The sequence below is a fragment of the Balaenoptera musculus genome, chromosome 8, assembly GCF_009873245.2.
Source record: "Balaenoptera musculus isolate JJ_BM4_2016_0621 chromosome 8, mBalMus1.pri.v3, whole genome shotgun sequence".
Classification (NCBI taxonomy): domain Eukaryota; kingdom Metazoa; phylum Chordata; class Mammalia; order Artiodactyla; family Balaenopteridae; genus Balaenoptera; species Balaenoptera musculus.
Genome location: NC_045792.1, coordinates 108,571,653 through 108,590,950, shown reverse-complemented (window position 1 = coordinate 108,590,950; position 19,298 = coordinate 108,571,653). Strand labels below are relative to the sequence as shown.

At 64.9% G+C, this 19,298-nt stretch overlaps 1 protein-coding gene across 1 annotated transcript in view; it reads left to right on the top strand.

The window, feature by feature from the left end:
• The first annotated feature begins 946 nt into the window (after positions 1–946).
• The window catches only part of TSPAN32 (tetraspanin 32), a 28,898-nt gene continuing 10,546 nt past the window's right edge, over positions 947–19,298 (top strand). Inside the window, exons 1-10 of the mRNA XM_036861386.1 lie at positions 947–1,012; positions 1,703–1,817; positions 2,634–2,731; positions 6,466–6,540; positions 12,303–12,404; positions 12,903–12,989; positions 14,521–14,604; positions 14,887–14,957; positions 15,480–15,551; positions 16,975–17,063. Coding sequence (XP_036717281.1) covers positions 947–1,012; positions 1,703–1,817; positions 2,634–2,731; positions 6,466–6,540; positions 12,303–12,404; positions 12,903–12,989; positions 14,521–14,604; positions 14,887–14,957; positions 15,480–15,551; positions 16,975–17,063 — 859 coding nt within the window. The remainder of the gene's footprint in view (positions 1,013–1,702; positions 1,818–2,633; positions 2,732–6,465; positions 6,541–12,302; positions 12,405–12,902; positions 12,990–14,520; positions 14,605–14,886; positions 14,958–15,479; positions 15,552–16,974; positions 17,064–19,298) is intronic.

Sequence of the window (19,298 nt, the reverse complement as noted above, 5' to 3'; positions counted from 1 at the left end):
GACCTGCATTACGAGACACCGAAGGGGGGAAACTCCAGCGTGAGAGGTGAGCCGTGCACAGGTGGCCAGCCCTGGAGGACCGCAGCAGGGGCCCTAGTGGTTCCAGCTGGCCTAGGCGGGACCCAACGAGTGCCTTCACCGCGTGTCCCCTCCAGGCCCACGCTGGGCCCAGTGGCCCAGGTAGCACAGCCCCACGTTCATTTCAGTTTAGAGCCGTGCCCCATCCCCGGGTTCACGTGATTTAGTTTGATTACGGATTCGGGTTTTGACAAAGCCTCGGTGTGAGTACCGGTGAGGGCCCCAGCACCCCCCAACCCCCTGCGCCCTCCAGATGGCTCGGCCCTAAATTACTCATTTGTGCCGCTGAGGCATCAAAAATCAAGTTGCTTTTTCAAAACTTTTGATGTCACAGAACATTTCAAAAGATGTTTCATAAGACAATGCTTCAGTAAGGACGTCCGGATCAGACCCTCTCTCCCCAAGTCCTCCAAGGACGATGGCCCCAGGCAGGACTTAACGGGGGGTCCAGCCTCTGCTCGCACACTCCAGAGACAGGAAGCTCTGTCACCCCCGCCCATGTGCCCTCTCCCACTTGCCCACCTCCACCCAGGGTCCTCTGCAGCCACGCCAGGAGCACCCCCTAGGAGAGGCCTTGTTTATCTGCAAGCATCCTGGGGTCTTGGGCCAGGGGCGGGGGCAGCAGGGGGGCAGAAGCTGGCCTCGCCACCCCCTGCCTTCCTGCCTGCCCTTCTTCTGGGGTCCCCAGAGGCTCAGTTCCTGGTGTGCTGGCAAACAGACAGACGGGCGACCAACGTAACCCAGCTCCTGGGCGGGCAGCTGCGGTCTGAGGCCCCCGCCCAGTTGGAAACCACAATGGGAGGGGAGGGGAAGGAAGAGGAGGGGAGGGGAGAGCAGAGGAGAGGAGAGGAGAGCAGAGGAGACCTCCATGGGGCCTTGGAGTCGAGTCAGGGTGGCCAAATGCCAGATGCTGGTCACCAGCCTCTTTGTCTTGGTAACAGGCAGGCTGGGCAGGGGCAGGAGGCGGGGGTGGGGGGGGGTTGCTGAGCCGCGTTCCTGGACCTCTGGAACTGTGGTCCCCGCCCCGACCACACCAGCCCTGCAGCCCCGGTGGACATGCACCTGGGGTTCTGGCAGCAGAGTCCTGGCAGCCGAAGGATGCCCCGTGGGCATTGCCTGTCCTGCCGGGTGGCACGGGCCCAAGAGAAGGCCTGAGGGCCTCGGGTGGCTGGTGAACCGGGCTCGGAGGGGCTTTCCCTGGGGGAGCGGGGCGGGGGCTGGCCTCCCACTCTGGAAGGTGCTCTCGTGGCCGGGGGAGACAGGCAGGCTGAGAAGGGCTGGGGTGGGTCCGTTCCCTGCTCTGCAAACGGAATGATGCAAGGTTCCAGGCCCTTGGAGAAGATGGACAGCAGGTGTGCGTGTGGCAGGGGAGGGGGGAATGTGAGTGTGGGTGTGTGTACTGGGTGTGTTGTGTGAGTGTGAGTGTATCTGTGTGTGCGGGGGGGTGGGTGTCTGTGTCGAGGAGTTTCTGGGGCAAAGGTCTCCCTGAGACCACCCCCAGAAACACCCAGAGGCCCCGCAGCCGAGCCTGTCTCCTGTGAGATCCGGAAGCTGAGGAAGGCTGGCAGGGGGGACGGGTCAGTGCCCAGCCCTGCCCCACACGCTGGGTCTGCCCCACCCCCAGCTACTGGGCCTCGCTATGGCCACCACGGCAGTGCTCACCTACTTCGGACCCCACTTTGCTGTCATCGGCCACGCGTCCTCAGAGAGGACCCCCTACGAAGTTTTGCACCTCTGGGGTAAGCGAGCCTCTGGGCAGGGCAGCCACTGTCGGGGAGGGGGCTTCAGGAGCACAGGTGGCTGGGGAGGAGCCCCAGGCTGGCGTGAGGTCTCCCAAGTGGAGCCGGGCTGGGGCAGGCAGTGGGGTCAGAGGCAGAAAGGGCCACCTGGAAGTCCCAGCTCCACTGGGCAGAGCCTGGGGTCTGCCCAGGTCTCCCGTCCTGGGACCCTGGGGCCAGCGTGGGCGTGTCGGGTGGTATCCGGACTCTGTCCTCTGTGTCCAGGAACAGGTGCTCACCCATGATGAGGCCTTGAGCGTCACAGAGATGGCATCCTGTCCCCCCTACCCTGCCCCCCGGGGGGCTTGGCCTCCGGAGAGAGTACTGGAGGCCGAGGAGGGCGGCTGTGGGGGAAGCCGAGGCTCAGGGGATTGGGGCTCGTGGTCCCAACCCCAGGCCTCCTGGTGGCCGCAGGCCCCATGTTTTTACCCTGAGCCCTGAACCCCAGACTCCCTAGAGCAGGAAGCCTGGGGCCGGGCCTGGACTGATAAGATTACAGCCACCTGTCAGTAGGGCCTGGGGGCAGGGATGTGGGTTCTGAGATAGCCCCGGGGATGGGGGGACAGGGCAGACAGGAAGCAAGGAGGGAGGGGCAGGGCCGCATGGAGGCGGGTGGGTGGTGGGAGGTACACCCCTGCCTGACCAGACAAGGCCCATTCAGAGCTCCCCGAAGTCCAGCACCCCAAGTTGACTCTCAGGTTGGATTTCAGACCTTGGCTCTGTGCACATGGGACCCCTGCCCTGGGCACCCTGACACCCCTCTCTCTCCACTCTCAGCCTTCTCTGCAGGGATCATCCTGGCCGGGCTCCTGACCCTGGGGGCTGTGCTGAGTGCTGCAGCCACTGTGAGAGAGGCGGGGGGCCTCATGGCTGGGGTGAGTTCCCTGTGTCCCCAGCTCCCCCAGATGGGATCTGCCAGGGCTGTGAGCCCACGGAGCCTGCCTCTTCCCTGTGTCCCGACGGAAACTGAGGCTCCAGGGATGTGGGCCAGCCGGGACCCCTCCACCCGGGACAGCCAGGGCCCCTCCACCCGGGACAGCCAGGGCCCCTCCACCCGGGACAGCCAGGAACCCTCCACCCGGGACAGCCAGGGCCCCTCCACCCGGGACAGCCAGGGCCCCTCCACCCGGGACAGCTAGGGCCCCTCCACCCGGGACAGCCAGGGCCCCTCCACCCGGGACAGCCAGGAGCCCCTCCACCCGGGACAACCAGGGCCCCTCCACCAGGTGCCTATCTCACCCCCATCATCCATGGGGGCCTTGAAAGACAGAGCTGACCCTCCCAGGCCTGGGCACTGTTTCAAAGGCCCAGGGAGGGTCTGGTTCTGTGACACTGGAGTCTCTGCGTACGTGGTTTGGGTGAATTCCATCCCCTTACCAGGAGGCCAGGCCCAGTCGATCACCTGTAGGTCGGGACTGGGCAGTGGCCCCGAGGCGGCCTGCAGCCCGGGCTCCTCCTGAGCGGCACACCCTCCTTTGCAGCGACCAGCGGTGGGGTCTCCCCACCCCTCGCGGTCCCACAAGCCTCTGACCTCGCCCCACAGCAGCGGCCCTTTGTTGCCCCCACACCTGTCCCTCCATGTGGCCCTATCTTGGTCCCCACCGGCCTGTCCTGCTGTCCCACCTGCCAGCCCTGTCTCCCCAGGGACCACGGGCCTGCCCGCTCTGGGCTCAAGCCCCTCCTCTCACCTGAACTGGGGCCTCGGCTCCTGGCTGGTGCCCTGTGCTGACACCTGATGCACACCACCCCCCAGAGCCTTCTCAGGCTCCCCGAGGTGCGTGAGACCAAGTCCAGCCTCCCTGTGCCTCCATGGGTCCCTCTGGCCCCCCACTTCCCTGCCCCCAGCCCTCTGTCCTGCAAACCCACCCCTCCCCTGGGAGTGGTTTGTGGGGCTGACAACCCCTGGGAGTTCATGCCGGGGCTGTTTCCCAGGGTGCCTTCTGAGGCCGGCAACCCTGGGCTCCCTGAGGGCAGCCTTCTGGGTCCCCAGGGCTGGCGGGGCTCTCGGCCCAGTCTGTGTCAGCAAATGTTGGTGGAATGACTCCTGGGTTGTAAACATCTCCAAGGGCAGGGACAGAGTCACCTCCTGGAGCCGGGCCCCGGCCCTGGGTGTGCTTGGGGAGTAGAGGGGCGTCCGGCAGCTTGAGCCCTAACCAGGACCCCGCAGGAGCGTGGGCAGGGCAGTGCAGCGTGGGCGCACTAAGACCCGGGCCTGTGCAGTCTGGCTGGGGGATGGGGGGAGGGAAGGAGGCCCCAGTGGCAGCTGACCAGGCAGGTGCACTGTCCTCCCAAAGGGGAGCCCTGAGGCGTGGGGCTTGCCAGAGGGGCTCAGGGCTGGAGGTCAAGGCTGCTGGCGGGGCCAGACCCAGGGGTCCTGGAGAGGGCGGACCGGAGAGGCCAGCGCCGAAGCTACAGCATTGGCCACCAGGGGGCGCCATGGTGCTGGGCTCAGAGCCGAGGCGGGAAGATGCCAAAGGCTCCTGTTCCCAAGGTTCCTCGCTCGCCCGTTCTTGGCCCAGCCGGTCACCGCGGCCTTCCCCAGCTCCCGGCAGCCCCAGCTCTGCACCCTGATCCGGAGGCAGGGGGCGGGGAGCACCAGGGTCTCGGTTCCGCATCCCTCCCCGTTACTTGGGTCGGGCCCCACGGCCGCCCGCCTGCTGCACCCCAACCTCCCACCCTGGGCCCCCAGCCTGGATGGCAAGCCCAGCACGGCCCCGCGGGGTCTGGGAGACCTCACTCCCCTGCTGCCCGGCTGAGCCACGGCCGTGTGTGTGCATCTCAGTGTGCGTGTTGTGTCTGGCATGTGTCTGGCGTGTCTGGCGTGTGTGAGCCCACGTGGAGGGCCAGGGAGCGGAGATCTTTCCCATCCCGACGCTCCCCCGCCGCGTCCTGCCCCCGCCCCCAGCCTCCTCCCGGACCAGCCTCACACACAGGAAATGAGAGGCTCGCAGGCTCAGAGCAGGGCTGGCAGCAGCGCCGAGGAAGCCATTTTGATTTATTTGTGTGTTTTTGTTTGGAATCGGGAGAAAGAAATCGGTGGGGATTGGGCCCGGCCGCCCCCAGCGCCTCAGCCCCGCAGAGGGCCAGGGGAGCCAGGGCCCAGGACCCTCCGTGCAGGCAGGCTGGCCGGCGGGAGGGCAGGGAGAGGTGCTGGCTCTCCCGAGGAATGAGCCGGTTCCTGGAAAATGCTGGTCCCCTGAGCTGGCGCTGGGCCTCCAGCCTGCTAGGCAGTGCTGAGCGATGGCTTCCAGATGGGGAAGGCGGCCCTCGGCCAGCCCGGGGGGAAGGGGGGGGAGGAGGGAGAGGGAGGAGGAGGAGGCGGCGGCATCTCAGGGCTGTCCCGAGACTGAGGCCTTGCAGACCCCTGGGCAGGCAGGAGGGAACATGGGGTGAAGGCCGGTGGACCGCCCGCCCCTGAGAAGAGCCGGAGGTCCCCGTGCCTGCACTGAGTCTGGGCGCTGGCGGGGTGGCCCACTCTTTCCTGGAGCCTGGTGGGCACCCCCTACCCCCGTGTAGACGGCTTCTTCAACCCCATCCAGCCCGGGCAGTGTACGTGTCCATCTGCATCTGGGGTGTCCCTCCATTCCATTCCAGGTGCCACCCTGAGTGCGGCCCCTAGGTTGGGAGAGCCTGGCCGCAGCCTGCCCCCGGCCACGGACAGTCCGGGGTGACTGAGGTGGGGCGGTGACACCAGGCCTCCGGACCCCTGGGCCGTGTGGTCAGCAGGCGGATTGACTGTCCAGGGCTCCAGAAGGAGCCTCAGCCCGAGACCCGAATCAGAGGGTCACCGGCACAAAGTGACAAGTCAGACTATGGGTGGGGGGATGTCCCCAAGGCAGCACGTGGGCCAGCGTTCCTAGTCTGGGATGACCCTCTGAAACGACCCACAAAAGAGCTTTGGGGGCATGTGTGCATTTTGGGAGGAGGGGCCGTAAAGTTCATCAGCTTCAGAACCCCCGTGAGAGACAGACAGATGCGCCACCAAAGCCCTGGGGCCCAGGGGGTGGCAGGAGGTGAGGACGGGGTTGGCTGGGCCACGGGGACAGAGCAGGGTGGGAAGAAGGGAGTGGGGCTTCTCCGCAGGAGTCACCCCGTCTCGGGGTGTCCTCCTGGCCACGCTCTCGGTCGGAACGCCGACTCTGAACCCCTGGGAGGCATGTTTCAGAAAACAAAACCAAACCAGCAGTCCCTTCTCCAAAAGGCCCTCCCTGTCGAAGGGGAGCCGGCAGCCCCTGAGCCACCCCTCCTGCCCAGACTTAAAAGGGGTTCGTTTCTTCTCCGGGATCCGAATCTCAGGCTCGGGAAGGCCCTGCCTGGCCCTACCGGGGTCAGTGCCCTGCCCAGGGTCAGTGCCCTTCCCGGCAGCAGCCACAGAGGGCAGGGGTCTCCCTGATCCCAGCTACTGCCTGCCTGCGTCCCTGGGGCAGGGGCTGTGGCACTGCTATCAAGGCCCTCAGGAGCCAAAACCATCAATAGGGGGTCTCCCGAGAAGGGCCAAAAGAAGGGATGGGGACCAGTGTGCCCGCCGCCCAAGGTCTCCCCCTTGGGCAGTGGGGAGCCGCCAGGCCACCACCACGGCGCCCGGACTAACGGTCCTCCTCTGCCCCAGGCCTTCCTGTGCTTTGCCCTGGTGTTCTGCGCCCTGGTACAGGTAGCCTTCTGGAGATTCCACAACCCCACGCAGGTGAGCGCCCCAGCCCGCCCCCATCCTGCAGGGGAGGGTCCCTCAGGTATGAGAAAGTCGGTTCCGTGCTTCCTCTCACCTGCCGGTCACCAGGGGAGACAGGGCGGGTGTGGAGGGACCACTCTGGGGACATTCTCTGCCTGGGGGTGAGGTGGGGATGCAGAGACCAGAGGGCAGGTCCTCTCCTGGGCTGGGGACAGCGGATCCCCAGAGAAGGAGGGGAAGCAGGTACAGGTCTCGGACACCCCCTTCTCACTAAGGCCCCCCTGGGCCCAGAAGATGGGACCTGGGGGGTTGGAGGGAGGCCCCCCAGCTGGCCTGAGGGATTGATTAGTGGGGGTCGCTTCCAGAAAATGCACTGGGGGCTGCTCTCCTGACGGGGGTCAGGCCAGGCAGGGAGAGGCTTGTCCGGGTGTGGGCGCTGCAGGACAGTGGAGGGGATGGCCAGGCCTCATCCGCAGGACGACAGCGGCGCTGCGGTCCCGGACTCGAGCTGCCTGGAGGTGGCACTCTCCAGGTGACCCTACTCCTTCCATGTTCACTGTGGGCTTTTCCCAGGGACGTGCATGTCGTTGGTGACTGTGGTAATGGTGGGTGTGGGTCCGCATAGCAGGGGGCTCCTTTGTTTCTTCCTTCCTTCGTCCGTTCATCCATCCCTCTGTCCTCTGGGTGCCGCTGGTTCAGCTGGGCTCCGGGGCAGCTCAGGGCTGGGAGGCAGGGAGGCCCCAGCTCTGGGATAACACGGTCACGCAGGGCCCCGGCCCCCAGAGAGCAGGGCTCGAAGACTGCAGGCCACGGGTCTCGGGTGGGCGCTGACCCCAGGGAGCAGGGCAGGACCACAGCTTGGGAGGGACCGCTCCCAAGGGACACAGGGGGCTGGGGCAGCCTGGCCCTCCAGAAATTCTGTCTGAACTCTGGGTCCTGAGAGGGAGCTGAGAGCCTGCCTGGGAAATGGGGCTGGCCAAGTTCATGAGCAGAGCTGACCCCTCCCAGACCAGGGCTGGGGGTCAAGGCCAGACCCCCTCTGGCCGGGCAGAGGAAATGGGTGCCCAAGAGGCTCAGAGAGAGGGGCAGCGACCCCAGACGGGCTCACGTGTAGGGCCCGGGGACTAGTGGGGGCCAGGAGGGTCCACAGTTGGCTGAGGAGGGGACACCGGTGGCTCCAGTTGGCCAGTACCAGGCCAGGGCACAGAGCAAGGCTGGCCAACGTCACTGCCCTCCAGCACCCTGTGCCCATGGCCCCCCAACAGGATCAGACTTCTCTCCGCAGCTGAGCTGCGAGCCTGCAGGGCACCCCCCAGGGCGCCCTTCCCAAAGGGCCCTCTCGCCACCCCCCCCCCCCCCCCCCCCGCGTCTGCTTCTCAGCATCTGCCCCAGGCCTCAGGCCCCTGCTGCTCCCCGGCTGAGAGGCCACAGCCTGCAGAGGGGCCGGGAAGCAGCCTCCCCCCGTCCGCAGCAATGGACACGACCCAGGCAGCAGAACTCAGGCCCCAGCCTTCACCTGTGAGAGCCCAGCCCCAGGCGAGACCCCGAGGCAGCCCCCCAAGAAGCTGCGGGGACAGCGGGCAGGGCCACAGAGAGGGACGGGAGAGTCCAGCCCCACAGGCCCCATCCGGCTGGACTCTCTGAGACCCGGATCAATCCTTTCTCCTCTCACTGGAACTCAGTTTCCCCATGCACTCTGTAAGGACAAGCCCAGGGAAACCAAAGCCAGTCCAGCTGGAGTATACCCGGTTTCTGGGCAAAACCCTGTGCAAGCAGGTGACCGGCAATGATTTTTTGCCTGTGTATCAGGAGTCCCAGCGGCCCCCACCCCCTTGTTGCCCAGGCCCCCCCAGATGTTCACGCAAGACACAGAGAGCAGCCAGGTTGGAGGCCGAGCTCGTGCTGTGTGCTTTTAGGTGTGTGATTACCCACTCTGGTCTTACCTGCAGTAATGGGCCTAGTTTCTCCCCCCTGCCCTCTGCCCGCCCCAGTGCTCCTTGGAGTTGATGAGGCCGTCACCAGACCTTCCAGGGTGGTGGCCATCCCCTTGGTCTGCAGATGGAGGGACTCAGGCCCACGGGGGTGGGGGGGAGGGCAAGATCACCCTGGCAGAGGCAGGGCAGGAGGGGTCCACCATCCAGGGCTCTTCGCCCTGACTCAATGCCTTTTTACCCTTCCCTGCCCAAGGGTCACCCCAAACTGTTCACCACCACCTTGGCATCATCTGGGGTCACCCAGATGGAATGCCAGATGGAAAAAGGGCATTTCCTCTGGCTCTGGAGGGGTCGGAGCCTGGCAAGGCAGCCTCGGTTCTCGGTGACCAGGGAGCGCTGGGCCCGGCTGGTGTTTTGGCCTCACATTTCCCATCCACCGAGAAGCCCGTGCTAGGTCTGGGTCACCTCATGGGTGGTCCCAGCCAAGACAGCTGCCAGGGTGCCCTGGGCCCCGCGTGCAGCTCTCCTGGGGGGCGGCTGCAGCCCATCCTTTCTGCTCTGACACTGTGTGTTTACAGCTCTGAGCCCAGGATTTGCACTTCTGCAGGGGAGGGGCCATGCAGGGGCCACAGGCCATCATCTGGCTGGGGTCCCCACTCCGGGAAGGGGAGGGGGCAAAAGCGGATGGCTCCCAGCTGGGCCTCTTCCCTGTCCCAACCCCTGCCGCCATCCCCGACAGAAATCTTCCTGTCTGGTCCACGCTCCAGCTGGCCCTCAGGGTCCAGCTCTCGGGGTCCTGCCTGACCCCAGTCGGGGTTGGGGCTTCCTCTGTGTCCGGGCCCACGTGGGCCCAGAGGAGGCCTGGGTGGGGCAGCTCTGGCTTCAAAGCCTGGGGTCAGCCTCTTACCTGGTGCCTTGGGATCAGCTAGCCTTCCTGGGCCTCGGTTTCCTCATCTGTGAAAGGAGCATGGGAACCCCGATGAGGGGCTGCTGAGTGGTGGGAATGAACCAGTGGGACCCACCTGCACCCCCTGAGCCCGGGTCTGTCCTCCATCACTGGGGCCAGTGCAGAGCCGGGCACTGGCCAGGGCACGGGCCCCAAGCAGCAGGGGCAGGACGAGCCACCCGTCCTGTGCCCCCCAACCTCGGGAACCTGGGCAGGTGCCTTGGCATCAGGGCCAACCTGGGCCAGACAGATCCCAGCCCCGCTCCTTCCTTCCACGAGGTCCTCCTGGAGGCCCAGGGAGCAGAGAAGCACAAAGGGCCAAGCTGTTTGCTCCGGGGGATCTGTTCACCCCCATTTCTCCCCCTGCACCTCCCCTGAGTGACCCACTAAGATATCCTGAAACACGGGGTCAAGATGGCCCATCTAGGGCAACCCTACAAATGGGAAACCTGAGGACAAGGAGAGGACGGGGACCGGCCACGACTTCTGGTGGCCCAGAAGCCAGGCCGCAGACCCTGGGGGGGGGCACCCTCCCCGCTTCCCCCGCCACTCCCTCCCCCCACCCCGGGCGCTCACTCCCTGGGGGCCCTGGTAGGCGCCCTGAAGCTGGGAGGGCCGGCAATGCAGGGACTATGAATACAGAGCATGAGGGCTGTTAATTACGTTCCTGCAGGAGCCTGAGAGCCGCTCTGCCACAGTGCTCTGTCCCCAGACGGGCTGCGGGGCAACGAATTGCCCGGCTCCACTGAATAATTCATGCCCGGATTAAGTACAGCAGTGGCAGTGCCGGGAGCCCCAGAGGAAGGCTGTCTGTCCGCTGGCTCCCAGGTCTGGGCCCCGCCCCTCGAGGCCACTCCCCTCCCCCATAGTCCAGCGGCCACCAGAACCAGCCCTGGGGCACAAGGCCCTGGTCTGCAGACCACCTGCAGCTCCCACGGGCCACCCCCTCCCCAGCTATTCCCCCCCGCCCCCCCCCGCAGGTTTAGCAGACGATGGGGAGGCAGAGGTCAATGGCAGGGTGGGGAGCCGGGCTGGCGGGGACGCCCCAGGCACCTGGTTTGTATTCAGCAGCCCAGGAACCCCCGTCCTGAGGGGTGCCCCCTGGAGCCCTGGAAGATGGGGCTTAAAGATCAGGGCACCCTGGCAGGGAGCACCCAGGTATCAGGGCCCAAGGGCCTCTGAGACCTCCCAGCCCACCCCTGGTTTTCTCCTGGAGAAACACAGTCCCTGAACCTGGTGACAGGGGCGGGGGTGCAGACGGTAGAGCACCACCCAGGCACCCAGACCTCGGGAGAGTCAGCCTGGCCCCCTGATGCCAGGCCCAGGGGTCTTGGGCAGGGGCGTGGCTTTGCCAGATCTGCTTCTTCAGCTGAAGGAGAAACTCGCGCCCCACTGCGGGGGTCACGGGGAGAGACACGCAGCTCAGCCACCAGCGGGTCTGTTCCTCCCGCTCATGTTTCAGTAACAACACCTCCAGAGGGGACGGGGTCTCCCTGGGCCCTCGTGGGTGTTGGGGGTGGTGGTCTGAGCTGGCCTCCTTGTCCCGGCCTCCTGCACCACCGACCCCAGGCCCGCTCTGCTAGCCCCCCAGGCCTCACCAGGACCCCCTCCCACAAGGACACAGTACAGCCTGGCAGGTCTGCACCCCCACGTCACTTGAGGAAACGAAGGCCAAGAGAGGGCCCCTAGCCAGGCCTCCTGCAGTGGTGGCCGGCCTGGCGCCTGGCCCCCAGCCCAGGACGCTGCCCACCTCCCACTGGGTGGGGAACAAAGCAGCTGGCTGACTCTGGGGGCAAGGTCTCAGCCGGGAGGGTTAATGAGCCCTGGAGCGATGTTCAGGGTGGAAACTGGTCTGGTTCCTACTGGACAGCACTGGGCGAGACCGCCCCCTGCCCACCTGCCCCCAAGTCCTCCAGGCTGGGAGTAGGGAAGCCGCCCTTCCTTTCTGGAGGGTGGGGGTGAGTGGCCAGAGCAGGGCACCCCTGAGCGCCTGTCAGCCTGTCCCCGCTGTCAGCACAGCATGGGGATGGGAAGGGAAGGGAGGCAGGGCGCAGGGTCTCTGAGGTGGGAAAAGAGGCATCAGAGGGCAAGGGAGCTCAGAGACGTTGCCCATGCCAGAGGCCAGCAACCCCAGTGCAGTCACAGAAGCCTTCCTGGAGGAGGCAAGATTCCAGTTTGTCTCTGATGAAATCACTTGGCAAGGGGAGGGCATTTCGGTCTGGGGGCAGCACGAGCAAAGGCACAGAAGGGGATGCTTGGCTGGGCAGAGGCAATGAGGTCTGGGTGAGGTGTGAAGGCAGAGCCGGCCGGGCCCCTGTTGCTACTCTCCTTCTCCTTTGTCTGCCCCCAAGGGGCCTCGTCTGCCCCGGGTGCCCTTGGCCAGCTCTGGGTAGCTGCCTGGGCTTTTTAGGACCTACCGATGGTTCTGGGCAAAGACCTGGAGCATCACCGGGGAGCTGAGCTCCTGGCACGAGGTCACTGCTGGCCGTCTCCCCCCAGGGCCCACCGTTGGCTTTCCCTCTCCACTGCCTGTTTCCAGATCAACAGAAGCAGGTGGACACTTCGGCCAGGGCCTCCTCCCACTGTAAGACAAGAGCTGGGGTCGGGTGGCCAAGCTCGGGCCTCTGGTTTATCCTGCAGGACCCCCCAGGGGCAGGAGTGGCATTAACGGCCATTCCTGGGGGGAGGTCCCCACAACTGAAGTATGGGGACCCCTGTGACCGGCCACCCAGGGGACCCAGTCTCCGCTTCCAGGGAGCTCTGCCCGGTGGAAGGAGAAGGAGGGGGCCAGTTGGACATCACTCAGCACCCGAGGGCCAGGCCCCGCCTTCGGGGGGGCTCCGTCGGGGGAGGGGCTTCACCAGCACAGGGGCCTTCCCGTGATGCTCTCGGTACAGGTGGAGGACGCCGTGTTGGACGCCTACGATCAGGTGTACGAGCAGGCGGTGAAGAGCTCGTCGGGAATGTGGCGGCAGGAGCTGGTGGCCATCCAGGACATGGTGAGCATGGTGGGGGAGGCCCCCTCCCTGGGCAGCCCTGGACTGGTCAGCCTCCCCAGGCAGACTGTGATCTAGCAAATGGGCAGAGGTAGCCCCCCAGAGCCAGCCGGCTGGGGCCAGGTGCCGAGCAGGAGGTCCCAGGACACAGGTTATCAGTGCCCCTTGGGGGGAGGGGGCGGGGACAGAGAGCTCCTGTCCTCCGTCTGCCCAGCTACTTCCAGAATTTGCGGGGCCCAGAGCAGAATGCAAGACCCCTTGTCCAAAAGTGATGAAGAATTGCAGGATGGCGACGGCACAGCATTCGGTGGGGCCCCGGTGACCGCTGGCCAGGCTGCCCGGAAGCCGGCACCCCCTGCAGAGCCAGCCGCCTCGCCCTGAGCCCCGGTCCTGGCCTCTGGGGGGGAGGGGGGGGTGCCCTTCGTGCCTCAGTTTCCCCATCTGTCCGACAGGGATCCTGGGGTTCTCAGAGCGAACCGCCTCCCTCTTCTGTCCCTGCAGTTTCAGTGCTGTGGTAAGAGCCCCCCCCTCGGCCTCCCGGAGGGCTCGGAGGCTGACCTGTGTCGGGGGCAGGAGGCCGCCAGACAGGTGAGGGGGAAGGGCCTGCAGAGACCCCGGGGGGCTCAGCCCCAGAGCAGGGCCACTCCCACGCCTCGACCCTGGGGGCTGCGCTGGGCTGGGGGGACATGACCGACGCGGGCCCGGGTCCTCTCCAGGCCCCAATCACTCCCTCACCCCTTCACACAGTTCCCAGCCTGGGGGCTCCCCGTGGCCAGGCACAGTGTCAGGCACTGAGAGCGCCCCCCCATCGGAAGCCTCTAGAAGGGCGGGGGGGGCGGGTGGGCAGCTCTGCCTGCGTTGGGCTGGGGGCAGGTGTTCGAGGGCCCCTGAAGGCCAGAAGGGCGTTTCCCAGAAGGTCAGCCTAGGCCAAAGTCTGGCCACGAGGGCTTCAGTGACGGAGAGACAGAGGCAGGGACGCTCTTCTTCCGGACGACGGCGGCCTCCCCCCTCCCCCCACCCCGCCTCCTCGGCTCCCCTCCCCCGCTGTCCGGGAAGCAAACACCCCTGTCTCTGGCAAGAGGCTCCTGGCCACCCTCCAAGAAACAGACAGGAGGATGCGAATGGCTGGAGGCCCAGCCAGGGACAGAGCCAGCACAGCGCCCCGGGCTCTCGCACTGGGAGGGGCGAGGGCAGAGGAGGGCCCTGCATGCAGGGAAGGGGGCCGTCGGGGGGCCTGTTCACGCCACCCAGGGAGAGGCCTCAGGTCCCCGTCCGCAAAGTGGGGGCAAAGTCTGGTTTCTTGTACCTTCTGGGGTGGTGGGGGCCACGGGGAGACTGTAAAGGCCTTGTGGGTGGGGACACCTGGGGGAGGGGGCGGGAGGGGGCGGGAGGGCAGGGACGTTGTCCTAGATGGTGGTCTGACCCCGGGCTGCCTTCCAAGAGGAAGTGGGAGCACGCTGGGGGACCAGACCCGATCAAGGGAATTCATGGACAGATGCACGGACAGTCAGACACCAAGCCGGCCTCCTTTCTCCCGGCATCCCAGCCTTCAGAACCAAACCCTGCATGTCCCACTGCACATCCTTCCCCAGCGTGCCCCCAGATGCCAAGTCCTTCCCCAAAACCAAATGCCACCATCAGAGTGGTTCGGAGTTGAGACCGTCACCTCCCGTTTCCTTGGAGACAGAGAGCCTCTGCGGATGCCACGTCCTGGAGAGGCCGTGGAAGTTCAGGATGGAGCTAGGACAGCCCGGGGACCCCCACGCCCCACCCTGTTAGCCAGTGTCCTCTCCTCACCCAGGCTCTGTGTCCCACCCTGGATGGGGTTTGGGGGGGCCCAACACAGACAGCTCAGGGGACACCCAGAGGAAGGCACCCACTGGACCCCGGGGGCCTCACGGTCCCCGCAGAGGTGGGCTCCACCCTGCTTGTTTTTGCCTGTTTTCAACACCGGTCCCCAGAGCTCGGGGCGGTTTTCCCTGGGATGTGCCACACCTCGACTTTCCATCTCCCTAGCGTTTGTCCTAGGCGGGCGCTGCAGCTCCATGCCTTGGCGGAGGCGCCTTGGCCTGGGCTGGGAGGGGCGCTCAGGGGCCCACGCGTGCTGCCCTCTGCGCAGGACTGCCTGCAGGGGATCAGGAGCTTCCTGAGGTTGCACAGGAACGTCGTCTCCGCCCTGATCAGCCTCGGCCTCGCCTCCACGGTACCCTCTCCCCCCCCCACCCCTCCCCCACCTGCCTGTGCGCCCCCCCCCCTCAGACGGAAGGGCAGGGCTGGGCAGCCCCAGGTCCGATCGCGGGTCTTGGGGACCAGCAAGGCTTGCCCTGCACAGGGAGCAGGGAGGAGCAGGCCTGCGGGGTGACAGGGCCTCCCTGATTCCCTTCCCTAGACGGCTGGGAACCCTGCACAGCCCAGTGACCCCCTCGGGGGGCGATGAGCCCCCTCCCCTGGGGCTGCTGGTGCAGGTGCCTCCCCCTCCCCCCAGGTGTACGCGACGCTGCTCAGTGCCTTCCTCTGGTCTGCCATCCGCTCGGGCAAATACACCCTGAGCCCACGGTAGGCCCGCCCGCCCCTCCCCACCTCCCCAGAGGGGTCCTACAGCCCTGCAGCTGGAGGCGGGCAGGCAGAGAGCACGCGCCCCCCCCCCCCGCCCCACTCCCAAGATCTCAGCCTCTGCCCAGCGAGTGGGACCCCTGGACCACGGGCCAGGCCAGTTCTCCAGAGGAGATGCTTTGGGGGAGGCTGGGCCCACTGAGGGAGGGGCAGCTTGCACTCCACCCTGCGGCCCCCATCCTGGCCGAGACCTGGCCTCACAGCTGCCAACTCCACCGACATCGAGAGACGGTGCTTTTGGGGCCCCCGGCTAGGACCTCCCATGAGCAAGGAGCAGGGAGGACCCGGTCCCAGCAGCCGAGCAGCACCCACCACCCCTCAGCGCTCACAGTGTCCCTGCCCGCCACCTCCTCCACTCCCTGACCCAGCCGCTCCGCCCTGGCCACCCGGGTGCCCTCCCTGCCCAGGCATCCCGCCTGGCCCCTCTGCATCCTCCAACGGCCTCACGGTCCCTCTGCCCCTCAGGGCCCGTGGCTGCCAGCCCCAGGAGCCCTGCTTCTACAGACGCTGCCAGGAGGGGCCCGCCCCTCATCACCCGTCTGAAGCAGATGCTCTCAGGGGCCGTCGGGGTCCAAGCAGTCACTCGGGTCACCCTCCGCTGCTCCAGGACACCCACCCGCCTGCACACAGGAGCAACAGAGACGCTCCGGCCTCGGCCCGCACGGGTTCCTTACCAGGAGGGGATGAGCTATTTTCCTCCGCATGGCGGTGGGATGGGGAGGGAGGGGACCCCACTAGACAAGCTGCCTCCATGTAAGCAGACGGGGGACCAGGGGTCATTTGCAGACTCTGGGAACAGGCTGGGAGGTGAGTCAGGACAGAGGAAGCAGAGGGCAACTTGGCTGGGCTCTGCTTTGAGTCTCACAGGGTCAAACCCAGGGGTGGGCTGGGCTGGGCTTGGCTCCGCCCGCAGGCTCTGGGGAGGACCCACTCCAGGCTGGGTCAGGCTGTTGCCAGAGTTCGGTTCTGTGCGGCTGTAGGACTGACGTCCCTTCCTTGCCCGCTGTCTGCGGGGCCGCTGTGCTCCCCGAGACCCCTTCCCCTCCATCCTCAAGTCAGCACGGCAGGTGGGCTTCTTCTCCTGCTGGGAATTCCTCTGACCGTCCCCAAGGCTGGAGGACAGTCTGCTTTCAAAGGCTCACATGTGTAGATGAGGGCCACCCGGGTAAACTTCCTGCCATACAGAGAAATCACATTTGTAGTGATACTGTGTTCACGGGTTCCGGGGAATACATTTGAGAAATCCCGCCTGCCACGACCTCTCCCCGTGGCCATCCAACTACCCCGCTGGTGATTTCTCTCTAACGAACCGTCCCTGACGATTTGCATTCTTGGCTCAAAACCAAAGTCCTGGGTGGGACGCCAGACTGGCCCAGCCTAGGCCGAGGCCCCAGCGTAACTGACAAGGAAGAAGGGACTGTGGGGCCCTTTTAACTTCCATAGAGGGAGCTCAGCCCTGCCCCCCACAAAACCAACAAAGTCGGGTACCTCCCCTGTAAGAAGCAGCCCTCTGTGATGGGCAACCAAAAAGGGACAAAGTGACCAATGCCCACTGCAGTCCAGCCCTTGTGTTTCCAATCACACACACACACACACACACACACACACACACACCCTCTCTTCCCACACTTACACCTCCAAAACCAAAACGGTGCTCAGCCAGGATAAAGCAAATAGCTCTCCTACAGCTGAAGGCACACAGGCCTTGCCCCCAAGGAATGTGCCGGAAGTCCAGTGGTTCTGCATTTGATAACTGTCCAGGGCATCCGGGGATGTGCGCGCCTCTCCTGGTCCCGTTCTTCTCATCAGACAAAATAAACTGTAAAGAAGCACCAGCTAAATTCCTGTGTACAGCAGTGGTGGAAAGAAAAGGGAATGCAGTAAAATTCTGTAGAAACGTACATGACACCGCAGGAGAAAGGGCTTTGCCGGGAGCTGTAAACGGTGCTCCTTTCCGCAGTGGCCGCGAGGCTGTGACCGACCTTCGGGCTTCCCCGCTCCTCCACCCCGTCCACATCCTCCCATGGGTCCGAGCGCTTCTCCTGCTGGGTGAGGCCACTCTTCGTCGGGGACGGAGCTGGGATGGAAGGTCTCCATCCTGTGGTCACCTCTGCCACCGACTCTCATCACCAGATGCGCAGGATGAGGAGAGACGCGGGGAACCCCTCAGCCCACCCACACTCAGTAGCAGCACCTTGTTTCCTCTTGCTAGGATCACCCAGCCATCCCCGTGGCCCCCTTCGTGGCCTCTTAACCCAGTGGCAGAGGAGCCCCAAGTGGGCCAGGTGGAACCCCCCACCCAGCTTCCAACTCAAGGACACTATTGTTTTGTTCAAAGCATTCCTCTGTTGGTTACTAAAATGCCCAAACCAGGAGAGCAGGGACCAACAGGGCCGAGAGGCAAACGTTTGTGAGTGGCTCAGTCGTTCTAATCACAGGAAGGGTGCCGCCCCCCACCCCTACCTCCCCCCCACCATGCATCCTGATTCAGGGGAAAAGGCACTGCTGACTAGCGTGTCCTGCAGGACACAGCGTCAGTGTCACCGCACTGTCCCCCGGCCGTGGTCCTAAACCATGCCCAAGACTAGGCCGCCATCCCTCAGGGTCGCCTCCTTTGAGGAGCAGGGTACATGGTGGCCCTTGGGAAGCCCATGGGCACCTCCCATTGCCTTGTTTCTTTGACTGTAAAGTCAGGTCCGTGGCCAGAAATAATCATACGTGAGGAACCGGGACAGCAAATAAGGCTTTAAGTAAGTAAATAAGGAAAGTGCCGGTGCATGCAGGGGAGAAAATCCAAATCCAGAACGAGGCCCAAGTCCAGGGGGAACAGTCCCTACCCTTCCCCACAAGGGAGGGGCCCATGATGTCTATGGTTGTGTCAACGTGACGGGCGCCCAGGTGGGACATTACTTCTGGGGGAGTCTCGGGGGGGTGTTTCCAGGTGAGATCAGCATTGAATCGCGGACGCAGGAGAGCAGGTGGGAGGGCACCATCTGGTCCCCGAGGCCTGAACAGAACACAAGGCAGGGGAGGGAGAACGTGCCCTTTTCTGGCCCCACCCCTTGAGCTGGGACAGCTCCTGTCACCTCCTCCTGCCCTCAGACTGGGGTTTACACCATCCTCTCCCCTGGGTCTCAGGCCTCCAGACCTGAGACCAAACCAAACTGGCCTTCCTGGGCTGCCAGTGTGCAGACGGCAGGTCGTTCCCAGCCCCCATGACCACCTGAGCCAATTCCTCATAATCATCTCTTTTTATAGAGAGGTAGGTAGGTAAATAGATGGATGATAGGTGGATGGGTGGGTGGATGGGTGGATGGATGGATGGATATAGAGACAGATATCCCACTGGTGCAGTTTCTCTGGAGAATCCTGACCAATACAGGGTCCAAAATCAGTGAACCTGCTACAGATGGCAGGCTGGTCTCCCATGAAGATACTGCATTGCAGTGCAGAGTTGGACGCTACTGTGACAAACCGAGCATCTGGCTGTAGGGGTGTCCAGGTGAGGCTCGGCGGCTGGACCACGGGCGGCTCCCACTCCTACCCTCTGTCTGCTTTTCACGAGGCCACCGGGCAGCGCGGGGGTGGTTGGAGAAGAGGCTGCCTGCCCGCCACGGGGTTCCAAGAACCTTACAAGAGTCCAGACACCCAACCTCACTGGGCGATGCGGAACTGCTGGGCCTGCCCAGCTACGCGACCCAGTGGACAGATGACACCCACTTCAGGATGGGTGGTTCAGGTCACCCTGTTGTCCCACGGACAGGAGTCAACTTCTTCCCTGGCCCAGAGGGAAGCCAAATGCTGAGTCGCAAAGGGAGGCGAGGTCCTTGCAAAGAGTGTGGCTGTGTGCCCGTGTGGGACTGGCGCTGAGATTCCCCATCTCAGCTTCCACAGCAGCCGCTGGGGCCACGGGGTCCCCGGGTCACAAGGACCAAGCTGTGTGGCCACCAGGGCACCTCCGCTGCTCTGCACCTCGCTCAAAGCCAGCAGCCCAACACGCCGCCTGGATGCCGGTGAAAGCAAAGCCGACGCCCAAACGTGGTTTCCTCCACCTGTGCACAGGTGACCAAGGCTGCAGAGGGGACACGCTTGTGTCCACTGGACCCAGCGAGGACTTGTGTGTTCACAGGGTTTACTCTCACTCTGCCAGGTGCAGTTTTCACCGAAGTGACCAGACATGTCTCCTCCAGATCTCATCAGCACAGGATCTCGGGGGGTGCGGGGGACACGTGGTAAAGGTCCCTGTGGATTCAGCTGTGGCTGAGACCCCGAGTGTCCGTGTGG